This window comes from Falco punctatus, assembly GCF_963210335.1.
Source record: "Falco punctatus genome assembly, chromosome: 12".
Taxonomy (NCBI): Eukaryota; Metazoa; Chordata; class Aves; order Falconiformes; family Falconidae; genus Falco; species Falco punctatus.
The window spans coordinates 8,378,361-8,393,543 of NC_137592.1; the positions used below are offsets into that span (position 1 = coordinate 8,378,361).

The following is a 15,183-nucleotide window of genomic DNA, read 5'->3' on the forward strand; positions in this document are numbered from 1 at the left end:
ATTAGACACAAATGCAATTTTATAAACATGACATGTTTTCCCCAACAACAGCCATAGTGCCTTACTTACAGAAACAAACTGGAACCAAAAAGAGCAACACCCAACAAAATGAATAATCACGGTGAGCACAAGGAGGGGGCCAGTTTCATTGTATACCCAACCTGATTTAACACCAGGCAAAAGCGGGTTATCGCACCCTCCCATCCCTCCTTCCAGCCCCGCGCTCCTGTGTTTCCTTTATGTTAGCTCTAACAACCATGCAGCTGCGGGGCACAAAAAAATCAGTTCGCTGGCCCAAGAGAAAACTAACTCACCAGAATATCACCTGCAAAGTTTTACTTTTGGATGTAGTCCCGAAGGGAGCTCTGGGTGCAGTCGTTGCTGCCCGTGGTGTGCTGGCCTCAGCCAGCTGCCAGCGCCCACCCAGCCGCTCTCTCCCTCCCCAGCCTTGAAAGGACAGTGGGGGCAGGAATTTAGGCAAAAAAGTTAATGGGTTGAGGTTGTGACGGGGAGATTACTTGCCAAGTGTTGTCATGGGCAAAACAGACTCAGCTTGCGGAAAACAAATTTAATTTATTGCTCACCAGAGTAGGTTTGAATAGCGAGAGGCAAACTGAAACACCATCCCCCCATCCGCCCTTTCCCAGGCTCAGCGCCAACCCCTCGCCCACAAATCGCCCACAGGTGCAAGGGGGACTCACAGGGCTGTTCCTGACACACATTTTCCCCTCACACCTCACTGCTGGGTGCCATTTTCCCTTTCCCGAAGGCGGCTTGCCCCGCGGCGCGGCTGTGCTCTGCCTCAGAGGGGCTGCGCGCTGCCTCACAGCCCCGCGGCGGGAACCAGCCAGAACCGGCCGGAACCGGCTGCTCCTCAGCCCCACCAGAGCCTCCGCACCTGCTCACCACACAGCACCCGGGACAAAAGAGCTTCCTTCTCACCGCAAAAAGTAAAGAAGCAACACTTTCAAATATGGATAATTTGATCTCAACTCTAAATGTCATCTCCTCTGGCCACAGGGTGGTGGGGCCGGGGGGTTTCCAGCACAGTGTCACACTGCTTGCCCCTACCAGTCAGGTACAACTCACCTTTTAAGGAAACAGCTTAAAAAAATACATTGGATAGGATTTCTATCACAGGGACAGTACTTACAGATATTACAATCCAGGCTGGTGTCGTGCTTTATTGGCATTAACCTCGAGCACGGTGGCTTTGCCACAGGTGAGCTGCATGGCGGCAGCCCAACCCCGGCCCACGCCTGTGCTGGACGGTGCAGTCTGTGCAGTGAAACCAGGGCTGGAGGAATGATCAACTTCAGGAAAACTGCTTGAATTAACAGAACTATGCCGACAGCCCTTGGCTGGTGAAGAGCTCCTTTTGGAGCCGTCATCACCCGGCTGCATTGGATTATTTGCCCAGAGGAGTTTGTGGTTTGGTTCTTCCACTTGGCTTTTCAAGCCCTGCACACCCACCAGATAGTCCCAGATAATCCAAAAAAACAAGTGTGAGTCATCAAAACATCTCGCACCACCTCATTTCCGAAGTCTCCAGTGTTGACATTAAGGCACTCATAACGAGTCCTGTACGAGAAATACCTCCAAGGGTGACGTCGTGGCTCCGCTGAAGCCGACAGCTGGGCTCCGAGTGACCTCGCTGGGGACAGGATCTCACCTCAGACACTTGCCTTCAAGCAATGCTTTCTGAAAACTGCATTTTAACAACTTTGAAAAGCTTTTTGTTTTAGGAGGATGAGTTTAGCTAGTCTCTTGCTGTACATTTACATGGATATTTACAACAATGTCACTATAGGATCTAAAACAATAAAAGCCAGTGTACAAGTCCTCCTTATCTCTGTGTTATCTTGTAATGGAGTATATAATCAAGCACAGGGCTGTTACAGCAGAACAACTTCCCCCTAGCTTTCCTGCAAAAAACGAGCAAAAGAGCAAAAAGAGGTAAGTTTTATTAATCAGCAGTACTACTTTTAGACCCACTACAGGAGTTCTTTACCACAAGCTATCAGTGATGTCAGCTTCCGTATAAAATCTCAATACAATTTCCTACAAGCTGTAGGTTCTTGGCATTTCTTGGCAGATCCGGACTCTGACAGGAGGCAGTGGCACTTTCTCAACTCACCTGCGAGGCATCTACAGAAACCTCCATTGACACTCCATGCTAAAAGCCACACAAATTCTGTGTTTGTCCTCACTTTGCTGTAAACCAAAATGAGCCTTTCACATTACAATCCTGGCCAGATATAACACAAGAGTTTATACTCCTTCAACTCTTCAAATATCCCTTGGAAGATGAGCCTTAGCAGTGCTGTGAAGGATATATCAATCCTTACCCAGGTTTCTTAGAAGTTCTCAAAACTATTTCCTCTTATTCTCTTCTTTTCTTAAAAATTATTTTGTTTTCTTTCTACCTGTTTTACATTGATTCCTGTTCTTCCCTGTTAAGAGAAGTTTCTTTGTACACTCTGCTAACAAGACCCTTTATTTCCTTACCTAGCCACATTATAAGCTTTCCCTCCAATTCTTCAGTTCTCTTGTAAGCCTTCTGCTGCCAGTCAAGCTGACCCAATTCTTTCCCAAGTCATTTTTTAACCTGAATTCTTTACTAAGTCATATTTTAACCTGAAAGGTGAATTAGAGAATGGGCCTGCAGTCACCTAGAATTACATAGGTCTAAATACCGTTAAGAGCAGCAAACGTTTTGAGATTCAGGAGATGCTTTTGAAATAGGGTTGGATATAGACTGCAGATGGTGTTCAGTTATTTACAAACCTAACACTATAAAAACTTGCCATGCAATTCAATGTCTTTGAACAAATGAATCCTGCTACCGCTGAATGACTAGGATTTTTGGTATATCTTGTTGACTCAAAGAAAATGACTCTCATAACAATCAGAAGAAACAGACGTTATGGTGGAATTCCAACATGCAGATTTATACTCTAGAACTTCCCATCTAAATCTGCATAAAACTGAGCTATAGACTGTCCAGTTGCCCCATTACCACATGCCACTGTGAAATGTTGCACCTCTTTCACATGTAGTAGCATAATAACCAACAGTTTTGGCTTCTTTTTTGAGAATCTGCTATTAACTTACGTATTAATTAATGACAGCAGTTTCCACAGCCTTGCTAATACCCCTGGATTTACTACTAGGCTTTGTTTCCTCTTAGGCTTCCTTCTCCTTTCACAGCATCTTCTGTATTTTCCTTTACAGGTGAGGCTGCAGTTTCCCTAAATCAGGCCCCCCTCTTCCCCCTCAGACAAATCTCTTGTATTCCAGAGCATTTCCAGCGGTTTATTCACAAGCAGAGAAGCATACTCTTTATACATATACAATACACAAAATGGAATTCAAACCATCTCTAAACTTTTTTTAGTGTAGCAGGCCTCTCCTCCATGACTTGCTCAACTGCATCTCCCTAAACTCACTCACTGCAGGACCACACCGTTAAGGTACAGAAGTGAAGACAAGGGTACAGAAGCAAAGTAAGAAAAAATGGGCTACATGTTCAGTTTGCTTTAGGTTATTACAAGCTTTTAGCAGTGAAATTTATCATGGCAGAAGACCGACTACCCTGGCACCAACCTGTCTGCTACAAAATACTCTAGGACATGTAATTGTGTGTTTGAGTATAAAAACAACAGTATCCTAATTGTTTGTATTTATATGCATTTCATCTGGTTGCCCTTCCTTTATAATTTTAGCCAGCAACTGCTGTCAACTGTATAATTTCCTCTTGGACAGTATCTGCTTATGCCAGTGGCAATGGTTACTCATCACGTACAAGAGTTTACGGATCACGTCATTGTAAAGCGTGTCTGTCCTCACCATTTATTTTTCATAAGCCCCTTTTAAGTTCAAAATAGAACTAGTAGCAGAATTAGACCCATAATTAAAGTAATGTAAGATCTTTCATTGGCTTAAGTGGGAGTTGGATGATAGGCAATTCTGTTCCTGTCAGACTTCACAATTACTGGTACAGAAATTCATATATGCTAACACAGTTTTCTTCTCAAACCTTATGTCAAAAGTTGGCTCTGTACCTGGTTTGTGCTCTGCACCTTGCTTGTGATTCTCAAGACAAGAGATGATTTTTTTTCCTTTTTCCTCTAACTAGACAGAAGGAGAAAGTGTTGGACAATTAAAAGGCACACTGCTCAATTTTAAACCATGATTCCCAAGTAGCTTCCTGAAGAAGCCTGGCTTTTTTGACAAAAAAAAAAAAATAGTAATATTTGATTGGAGTATGATATAGACAGAAAAGCAAAGTAAAAGCAAAACATGTTACCTGCTGTTTGAGTTATAGGTTTTTATATATATATGTATAAACACAAATGAAACTTTGAGATAGTGTGGGGAAAGAAAAATCATACACTGGAATCTGCATCTCCATAAAGAGATATTAAAGGGAAGAAACAAATTATCGATTTACATTTTACAAGCCATTCTGCCATGCTTATTCCATGAAAGAGTGAATTCATGCCAAAGTTTCTACAAGGTTGACTCTGAAAAGCACTTTTTGAATGAAAGAATGAAAGCAGGCCAACACTTACTTTAGCTTTTCCAAAAACAATGCCATTTTCAAATGAGGGTATGTACAAACCCATACACATGAACTTCAATTCTTCACTCATTACATAGTGAAGCATCCACACAGTCATTTAATGCTGCCTGTTACAGCAATTGTAATGACTGTGACAACACAGCTTCTTTGTTGTAACATTTCTGAATGTGCTGTTCTTCATTTCATCAGACCACCAGTATATCACCGAAAATCCAGTCTGATACCTCAGCACAAACTATTTCAAGATGGATGCATTCCACTTTCTTGGTTCTCCAACCTGGAAAGCCTGTTTCACATAATTTACAGAATTGTATAGAAATATCTTCAACTATAGGACTACACTGATGTCACAATTAAAAAAAAAACACACAAAGATGAGAGTATGTCAATGTATGTTGTAGCATAACAGTGAAAATGAACTCAGGCTATTACAAAAAATTTATTAAGATTTTTTTTCCATGAAATATTGGTACTACAATCAATGTAACCATTTAGTCAGTCAAGTATGTCTGTTATAGGCAGGCACAACATTAAAAAACAGGCAAGTACAATGCCCGATTAAGTGAATACAGTCTGAGTATCTATTCATCCACTATTTCTGAAAACAGAATTATCAAATATCCACCAGGGAAAAAGATGAACTATTTTAGTTTCTCTTTGGCATACTTATCAAGACAATGAATTAATTACAAAAGTCTCCTATTGCTGCCAGTGCTTTGAAGAAAAAAGTACTGAGTGGAAGATTGTACGTCAGAACTTACTTTTAGGACTCAGGCGATCTGGCTAACATATCAGAACTGGTGACAAACGAGGGTTCAGCTGCCAGTGCTTCACAAGGCAGACAAGGATTACACTGTTTTATAATGCAGGTTTTTTGAAGGTATAAAAAGAATTACAGTAAATTTATGCACAGTACATACATAATACACACAGTTATATAAATACCCATGCTGTGGCTGAACTTTAGGAAGTTGCTTTGTCAATAAGAAAGCTACTATCAGCTCTCCCAACATCTGTTTAATATACATTGCACTTCGCATCCAGTAATATGTTCATTTCTGTACCTCTCTTAAAAATAGATTTAAACAGAAGCGAAGAATAATATTGAATCTTTCAATAAACTTTGTTTTCTTATTTACATTGTAATATTCCATTATACATAAAGACTGCATTACGATACATTATCTTCATATAGCTTTTTGTAATACATACAGCTTGAAGCTATTAATATCTTAGTTTGGGAACAGAGATATGACCTATAAGACTATTTAAAAACAATTCTAGCCTTAACTTTGCTCTAGACTGTTTCACTGAAACCATTCTTTGACAAAAGAAGTCCTCCTTATTGGGGAGGAAAAAAACAACCCATGTTTAAGCCACCTCTGGATTTCCTTAAACCACTGAGAAACTTAGAAACCATAACAATTTTTGCATAATTATAGAGCCACTTCAAAGGCCTGTTACTCTTAAATTTAGAACATGAATGAAAATTGTGATCCTATCTTTAAATTAAATTTTTTAAAACTTTTAGTTATTTTTCAAACATAAAACAATGAAAACACAATCATTAATCATACATAATCTTTACACAGCTGGGAAGAGTTCCTATTTTATTAGGGAAAAAATGAACATGCACACACCCCCATTCACAGAGTGAGAACATAAACTACAGCAGCACTTGTCTCAAGTTATGGTGCACATGGTTGCAATACGGGGTATAAAACAAGAGCAGAATTTCCAACATCTGTTAAAACACAAAAAACTTATTGTACAAAAAGTCATTCACATTCTTTGCAATGAAGTGAGGAATCAGCTGTTCAGCTTTCTGGACTCTCCAGCCGGCAAACTCCTCCTTCTATTGCCACAGACTGTCCTGCCACAGCTCCAGGAGGAAGTCTTGAAATGTGAGTCTGTGGAAAAGTCAAGAGAGCATTATCGAGTGAAAAGAGAGGCAAAATTATGCAGGACACAAAGCAAACTTCTAAGTATTGAACAATTAAGCTGCTCCATCACTGAAGTCTGAGGGCAAACTGCAAAGCAACTTGAAAAGCTGCAAAAAAATGGGATTCCTTTTTCATTTTGTTTGCAATGTTTAATGCATGAAGAGAAGGACCATGACAGATGTGTAGAAAAGGTAAACTGGATGACCCAATGCACTGAAAGTAGAAGAAAGGAATATCCAGCATAAAAAGAAAAGTAACTGTGGCATTCCATGGTTTATATTTCTATTGTTTAGAGAGATGCAAAAAGTTTAGTGCTGCATACAGAAATGTACCTTACAGAAATCTTCAGACACAATGAACTGCTGGACAAAGATAACGCTTCACAGCGTAATGCAACTGCTATGTTCAGGATGCAAAGAAAAAATTTCTCTGCATAAAATACCTCTCATCCACTTAAAAAAAAACCAAAGACTTACTCTAAAGTATTTGTTGCCACCAAATATTTAGGTCAAATAATTGGACCTAAAGAGCAGTTGTGTTTCTGTCAACAAGCATCTTTTCCATGGAGAAGCTTTAAAAGCAGGCCTTTGAGATGGCTCTGCAATATTCAAGCCAGAAAGTAAAGCACCAGAAAGTGGGCACGTGTTTGTGTACACAAACCTCAGCTTAACTCTACTGTAACTCAGTGACACTAAAAATCTGACAAAGATCCTTTATATTCTCAGGTGCATTTTATTACTGATGGGTAAAAGCATTCTCTTACGAAAAGGTATTTTGACTTATTGTTACAAGTAGTGACTTTTTTTCCCCCCTTACACACTTTTTTTATACTGGCTATTTTTTCATCCACACTATTGAGTTTGAGCTACAGCAAGAGCCTTGTACAGATATATTGATTGCTTTCATATAGGGCCAAATGGATAAAGCAAGTGTATAAACAGAACAGCAAAGGGAGTCAGAAGCATGTTTCAACAAACTTTACTGCTTCCTACTTTCAGAGCTGCTGGGTGGGCTCTGGTAAAAGGTAGAAAAGAGGCTTAGAGGAACAAAAAAAAGCAATAGGGCTGCTAACAGCATTTCCAGAGGCTTGAGGCAGAAAGTGGCCATGGCAGGGACTCGGCAGCTTGAGCAACGCTCCAGGCATCCCTCCCACCGAAGCAGGAACACTGCCCTTCATCTCCCTCATGAGTTACAAGTTTCACCAAATGACTCATTAATGCTCAGACAAAGAACACTTCAACAATTATTACATTAAGAACTAGAAATTAATGCAACTACGATATAAAGCTCACAACATAGAAGTTGCTGGCATTTAGAAATTACGGCTTCCTGTGAGTGCAGTCAACTACATATTGAAGTTTTTCTATGTACCTTATCCCATTTAAAAGATTTAAGTGCTTCAAAATGTATAACTTGCAATGAGGCAATGGGTTATGACAAAAAGTATAGATTTAAACGTCCAGTAAGAATAACTTGCATCAATTGAGCAGAAAGTGATTTGAGACTAACTACAATTCATTGCATCAAAGTGACATTTTGCATCTCAGAGGCAGCTTTTTTTAATTTCTTTCTTGATAAGGATATCCCAGTGTCTACTCTTAGGTGGTCTTGTTTTCAGTTAAATTACAGAATGAGATTTAATTAAAAACATTTAAAGATTTTCATTTTACTGTTAAAACTTTGATCTCTGTCCTTTCTGCTTGATATATGAACATCTTCCTACTTTCAGAACAATTTTGGTTACAACTGTGATTTACCACTTCAAGAAGAAAAGATTCTTTTCAAATCTGTTACAGTTTCCCGCAAAATGTAACTGGCAATTCTTTGGAGATGTTATTTCCTAGGTTCAAAGCAAAAAAAAAAAAAGAAAAAGAAAAAGAAAAAGAAAAAGAAAAAGAAAAAGAAAAAGAAAAAGAAAAAGAAAAAGAAAAAGAAAAAGAAAAAGAAAAAGAAAAAGAAAAAGAAAAAGAAAAAGAAAAAGAAAAAGAAAAAGAAAAAGAAAAAGAAAAAGAAAAAGAAAAAGAAAAAGAAAAAGAAAAAGAAAAAGAAGTTGAAGAAGGTGTATTTTTTTATTTTATGACCAACGGACCCAAGACATTTTTCCCAGCCTGTGAAAATTTCTGAATGAAAAGTGGTACAGGATGACAGTGTAAAAGTAGTATTGTTCGACGGGCACATTAGCAAATTTCCTTAGTGGAAGAACACCACCGATTGCTTAGTGAGATACTGCAATCAAAACAAACCAGTGGTGCACTCTAAGGCAGGCATTAATTATAAGTGAGATTGCTTATACAGTGATCAGAGTTATTAGCAGATCATTGTAGCAATACAGTAAAAAGCACAGAAGTCCAAAGATGCTGCCAAGAGGCCTAAGAGAGAAAGCTTGTTACTGAAACAGAAGAAGTATCAGCACTATCATCATTATCATGAATCTTTTAATAAATTTTTTTTCATTATAGCTACCAAGAGGCCCGATTTATGTAAATTAGTTTTCTGACCCAAGTTATGAATTGGCCCTTTGCATATGCTTGTCTTATCCCAAACACCAAAGTTAAATACCTAAAAGACCCTTATGTAATTGCAGCAGTAAAATGTGAGGCTTCACTGAATCCATATGAAATTTATAGATCCTGGGTTTTTTTAAGTTAGTCAAGCATAATATCCTAATAAGTTTTTGAGCAAGGGAAGTAAAACATACAAGAGAGGATAAGCAGATAGTCAATATATATCGATATATTATCAAGTAGCTATGCTTAAATTGCTGTCCAAAACACACTGCCTATACAAAACCCCACTTCCTATAAAAGGAAAAACACATTTCCCATACAAAAGACCCCAAACCACTATTCACCAACATCTGTACATTTCCATTTACAGAAACACCCAAACCACACATAATGAAATCTTTCTAAAAGTCTTTACTTGCATCCTGTTTATTTGCATAATAAGACGGAGCAAATTCATATGCTGTTTACACCAACTACTTCTTATTACTTTCACCAATGGCTGCCTTATGTAGAACAAAAGCAAGACAGATCTCAGGATGATAAGTGTTTAAAATATGTACCTAATAATAAGTAATATGAAAGGATACCATTGCCACGTCAAGACAACTTCAGACAAACTCCCAAATGAATTCTTACAATTATATCTCCCTTGTTCTTAGCTATATGAACAAACTCCAGTAAATAGAAAGATCAAAGAACATTTAGTATTTTTAAATGCAACCACAGAACTTATTTGTACAGTTTGTTACATTTTTATATCCCAACATCATATTTTACATTAAGTCCAGATTGTACAGAGGATTATGTTTAGATTTTAAAAACATAAAAATAAAAGGCAAACAAAAAAAAGCATCACTGGAAAGCTTTTAATTGAATTAGTTAGTTACAAGTTGAATGAACCCACACCTGGGGGAAATCATGCCTGGGAGCACAAAAACAGGAAAAAAAACTGTCTTCCTGAATTAATACTCCACTCAGCTTTATGGAAGCCTCTCTTTGAGGAAACCATATTTGAGGAAACCAATGAGGTAGATTAAGACCAACAGGGTTATCCATATCTTCAGCTCTACAAACAGAAATTTTACTGTCCCTGAGAATACTCTGATTCAATTTGCTTCCCCAGAGAAAAGTGAGGTTGGTGAGGACCTGGTAGGAGAAGAGGTCCCGACAGTTAGGAAATCAGTTAGTCACAACAGATCTTTGCCTGCAGCTTAAAGGAGGAATCTTACGTCCACAGCTTAAAAGGAAAAGAAGTAAATGCTAGACTGAATACTTGATTTTGCTTCTCACCCCTCCATAAAGCACAATCTAACCAACCTTCAGAGAATGATTCTTGCTCCATGTACTTGCCATCCAAACAGACAATGTTTCCCTCTTTCCATCCTAATCAAACCAAAACCATGGAGCAACAAGTCCCTCAACCCCAGTGCTGTAGACAGGTCACGGAACATTACTATCTCTCAGTGCCTTTTGATACACACTGGAAAGTTTCCCACTGCCCTTCAAGTCCAACATTAATAGGTCTTTCTGCCCTGGAATAAGTGTTAACTGCTACATCAACAACATACGGTTTAATCTTTTCATCATGAAAATTTGATCTACTTTTCAAGTTACTTATTTTTAATATACTTTTAAAAAATACAAAATATAAATAACACAAGTTGTGCCAAGACTTACTTCATGTCTCATAGACAATATTCTGAAACAACCTTGAGACCAACTAATATAAAAAAAAAAATTTTCTTTAAAGACCAAAAGTCTTCCCTTTACTCACAATAAAAGTATTAGCTTGTCACAACAGCTTCATTTTCTTTTCATTAAAAGCATAAATACAATGTAAAATAAAGTTTAAGCCAAAAGACAGCCAGTGCTGCATGAGAAAACTGAAGTCAATCAAGTGCTGCCAAGAGGACACAGTACAACTACCAGATGGCAGCACATTCAGTTCTTAAGCAAATCTGGGGAGTACTTCATGTGTTTAGCTTTCTTACTACATGCTCAGGATGTACTTTGGACAGAATAATTTATAAAAGAAACTTTTTCCATTCATTACACTATTGAGATGAAATAAAATGAAAGACCAAGGACATCACATCATCAATGAAAATGCTTTCTACAATTTACTCCTTAAAGAAAAGTACCACCAAACTGATACAGTCTTTAGAAATTCAGAGCCTTCTACTTGGATACATGCTTCCACCATGAGAAGCATCTGTCCATGCATTCCCAATTTATTTTGTAGACAGTAACAGCCCATTTTGGCAGCAACAGCCATCTTCTGCCGCTCTGTCTCCTGGGAGGCTCTCCTCCAACATGGTTTAAATGTAAACCTGCCGTATGACAGGAGAAGGTGCCCCACAAAATACTGGCAAGTGCTGCTACCAGAATATCCCACGTGTAACTTATTTGATGAAGTCTTTAAAAAAAAAAAAGGGTGTGTGTGTGTGTGCTCCAGAATGATAGTCTTTGTCAGCAAAAGACAGAAAGCCAGACATACTGATGATGGGCCTCTGGATCTCAGATACTGAAAATACTGATTCTATGTATAGGTTGCTTAGGAATCCAATGGTTTTCCAAGCTCAAACTTACTCTGTGGGTTAAGTATATTACTATACACTATTATTGTACCTAAAAACATTCACACAAAGCATTAGAGGAAAAAATATCAAGTCAAGACAGTTGAAAACTAAAGGATTTTAATTTCTCTAAATGATTCATTCATGCATTTAGACAGTCTAAAGCCACATATGAACGATCAGTTATTCAGTTCAGTGTCCCAAGTTTTCATAGAGGTATTCTAAAATATTGCCATATATCTTAAAATGTGATTGTTAACATTCTGGATAGCAGGTGCTAAGTCAGGTTATTGCATTTATATTTGCATATCTGGATATAGAATCCCATCTTCTCTGCTCTGTTCTAAACTATGTCGGCCAACTATGAAGAGTTTTCCAGAACTAATGGTTTTATGTAAGGTACTCAACCCAAAAAACTGAACTTACCTTCCCATCTCAGAGGCCCTACTTCCTATGAAGTCTATGAGCCATAGACTCAAATATTTTAACTAGTATCTTAGCACTGAAGGTTATTTCCAACAAATATAAATACCTTATTTTTATGAGAGAACTGGATGCTCTACTGTATGCACAGCGTTCTTTTCAAGTAAAAATTTCTGACCGATTCCCCAGTCTCCAGACGAGAATGCAGATTAAAGAAAAAAAACCCAAAAAACCAAAAAGTGTGACATACACTTTTCCTGTCTCATGAAGTTAAAAGAGTGTCTCTGTAGTATGAAATAAATGACTGAATTATCTGACTTAGTATTCCTGTTAACTAAACAAACTCTGCAATTTTTTCCACTAATTTTCAAATTAGAGTTAGGATTCTTCCAAGATGTGTTTTTTCACCCAATGAGGAGTGGATACCTGCCCTTCTCCTGACAAAAGGCTTTCACAGACCTTTTACTCACAAAGCAAAATACAGAAGCCCACCACCAGAAAACCAACAACAATCACTACAACCAGCATTTATCATATGTATCACTTCAAACAGAGCAAAGTGATTTTGCTACATTTTACAATGTTAGCAAAGGCAAATAAATCTGATTACAACACTTAACATCTCAACAGGAAAAATGAACTGGTCTCCCTGTCCACTATGTTTCCTCATACTGGAAAATGAAATTAGCTGTCAAAGATAAAGTTTCTGTTTGCATATTGCAACCACAACATTCGGTGCAGACAGCAGTTGTTGCTGACAAATGTTTTCAAACACAGCAATATGGAACACTCCGCTACTGTTACCCCACATCTCGCAAAGCAACTTGAATTTGCTTCATTAGAAAATGGAAAGAACGGCATATGCAACTTTGCAATATTAAAGCCTGCCATAACATAAAGCTTAGTTATTCATGTTATATGAACTGGGTATCTGTCAAAGACAGATTTAAACTGGCAACTGAATTGGAGTACATTCAATACTACAATTAGATTTTTAGAAATCTGTTGTCTAAGTCAATTAAGCTGTTACAAAAAGCAAAACCTATGAAGCTGAACTACAAGGATATCTCAAAAGTATTGCAACATTTACAATATTTGCAAAAGTTAGCAACACTTATACACAGATCATACAGCACACAGATCATACAGCAAATTTAGACATATGAAGAAACATAGCGAGCCCACAGATTATTTCAAATACCTACACGTAACACAGGACCAAAACTGCACATTGTTGGTATTAAGACTAGATTTTTCACTGGAAAGAAAACACTCTGACTTCAAGCACTACTGAAAACACAGTGAGGAAGTACCTAGTTCCAGGCGAAAACATTACCCACCACAAACTACTCTCAGTTACTAAGATAATATAAGATACTTGGGAGATCCAAGAAAAAAAAAAAAAAGTTCTGTGGTGCATCCTGCTCCTTACTTACACCTTCTGCACACACAACACTGTAGGCCTTAAGTGAGCAAATACTCTGCAGACCCTGCCTGAGATAAAAGGGCTCCTGCTTGATTATGCACAGATACATAACATTAAATCAAAGAAAGCTGCCTACCCATAACAGAACCTTCAAGAGATGCAGTTAGTATGTGAATTCACATTGCAGGCACACGCTGCACTGTCATTTGAGACTAAATAACTCCTTTTCCTCTGCAGCATCCTCCACCAGGCAAGCAGACAAGGAACAAGAAGATACGAAGACTATGTAACTAAGAGGACTCAATTAACTTGCAGCCTACGCAACTAACTTACCTTCCTTCCTGTTCTGCTTTTACATCTAAAGTCATATTATGGGTGAGTTCAAGGAGTTATTTCTCCCCCTCCCAAATTACATGGCAGAAGGTCTCAAAGCCCTTCCTGCAAAGTGACACTTAAAACTGCTCTGCCAAATGCTACACCAACCATTAAGACCTCAAATACTGCACATCAGCAATTGCAATAGGGACAGAGCTCCAAGGAGCAACCCTATAGCCATCAGAATAGACCTATTTTCCCAGCAGTAACAATAAAATTGTTTAAGCTCTCAGAAGGTAACCAAATCAGTTCAGAAAAATAGGAACTGATTAATTGGAAGCTGCCAGAGTATCTTTAAAGAGGTCAGAGCTCTGGTAACAAGATGTTGTGGTTTAACCCTGGCTGGTAATTAAGTACCACGCAGCTGCTTGCTTACTCCACCGTCACCCAGAGGGATGGGGAGGAGAGTTGGAAAGGAATGTAAAACTCAAGGGCTGAGATAAGAACAATTTAATAATTGAAACAGAATAAAAATGAAAGAACAATAATAACAATGATGATGATAACAGTTATAATGAAAAGGTGAAGGGAAAGAGTAAAATCCAGAGGGAAAGGAAGAAAGACACATGTGGTGCACAATGCAACTGCTCACCACCCACCGGCCGATCCCAGCCAGTCCCAAGCAACGATCCACCCACCACAGCCAACCCCCAGGTATATACACCAGGCCTGACGTCCCATGGTATGGAATACTGCTTTGGCTAGTTCAGGTCACCTGCCCTGGCTGTGCCCCCTCCCAATTCCTTGTGCTCCTCCAGCCTTTTCACTCACAAGAACTGAGAAACTGAAAAGTCTCACATCAAAGCCAAAACACAGCACCGTAGTAGCTTCTATGAGATAATTAACACTATGCCAGCTGAAACCAGGACACAGGACGACCTTCTTAGCTGATGCTATGATCAACTGTTGGATCTATTATGGATCCATAAAAAACCCCAAACATCTGGAAGGTTATCCTGAAGACTCAGAAAGAGAAGACAGTTTGGGCAGGAAATCTAAAAGAACTAATTGTTTACCAAAGATCTTGAATTCGTATCAAGTAAAATGAGTCAACATCACAATAATCAAAAAGAAAAAAACCACATCTCCTAGTTCATGAAGTTATTTATTCTCCCTGTCCTTCAGTTTAGAAGTCTTAACCTTTTCTGCTGCAGCAGTTACACAAGGAGCTGGGTAAAGTGCAGAGGCAGTCCACAGATGAGTATTTTTCATCTGTTCTCATGGCTGCAGCTAGAAACTTCCACAGCAACCTAGAATATTCCAACAGCCTCACTAATGGCTAGAAACAGCTGAATGTCAGCTTATGTGGCAATTCTACCATCAAATAGATAGCAATGCAGGAATTTGC

At 38.5% G+C, this 15,183-nt stretch overlaps 1 protein-coding gene across 5 annotated transcripts in view; it reads right to left on the minus strand.

Annotated features, from left to right (window-relative positions):
* Positions 1–5,005: 5,005 nt before the first annotated feature.
* Positions 5,006–15,183, minus strand: part of TASP1 (taspase 1) — a 96,422-nt gene continuing 86,244 nt past the window's right edge. For all 5 annotated transcript variants that reach the window (XM_080408517.1, XM_080408514.1, XM_080408516.1 and 2 more), the window contains one exon: positions 5,006–6,495. In XM_080408517.1, coding sequence (XP_080264643.1) covers positions 6,403–6,495 — 93 coding nt within the window. In that variant the 3' untranslated portion in view covers positions 5,006–6,402. The remainder of the gene's footprint in view (positions 6,496–15,183) is intronic.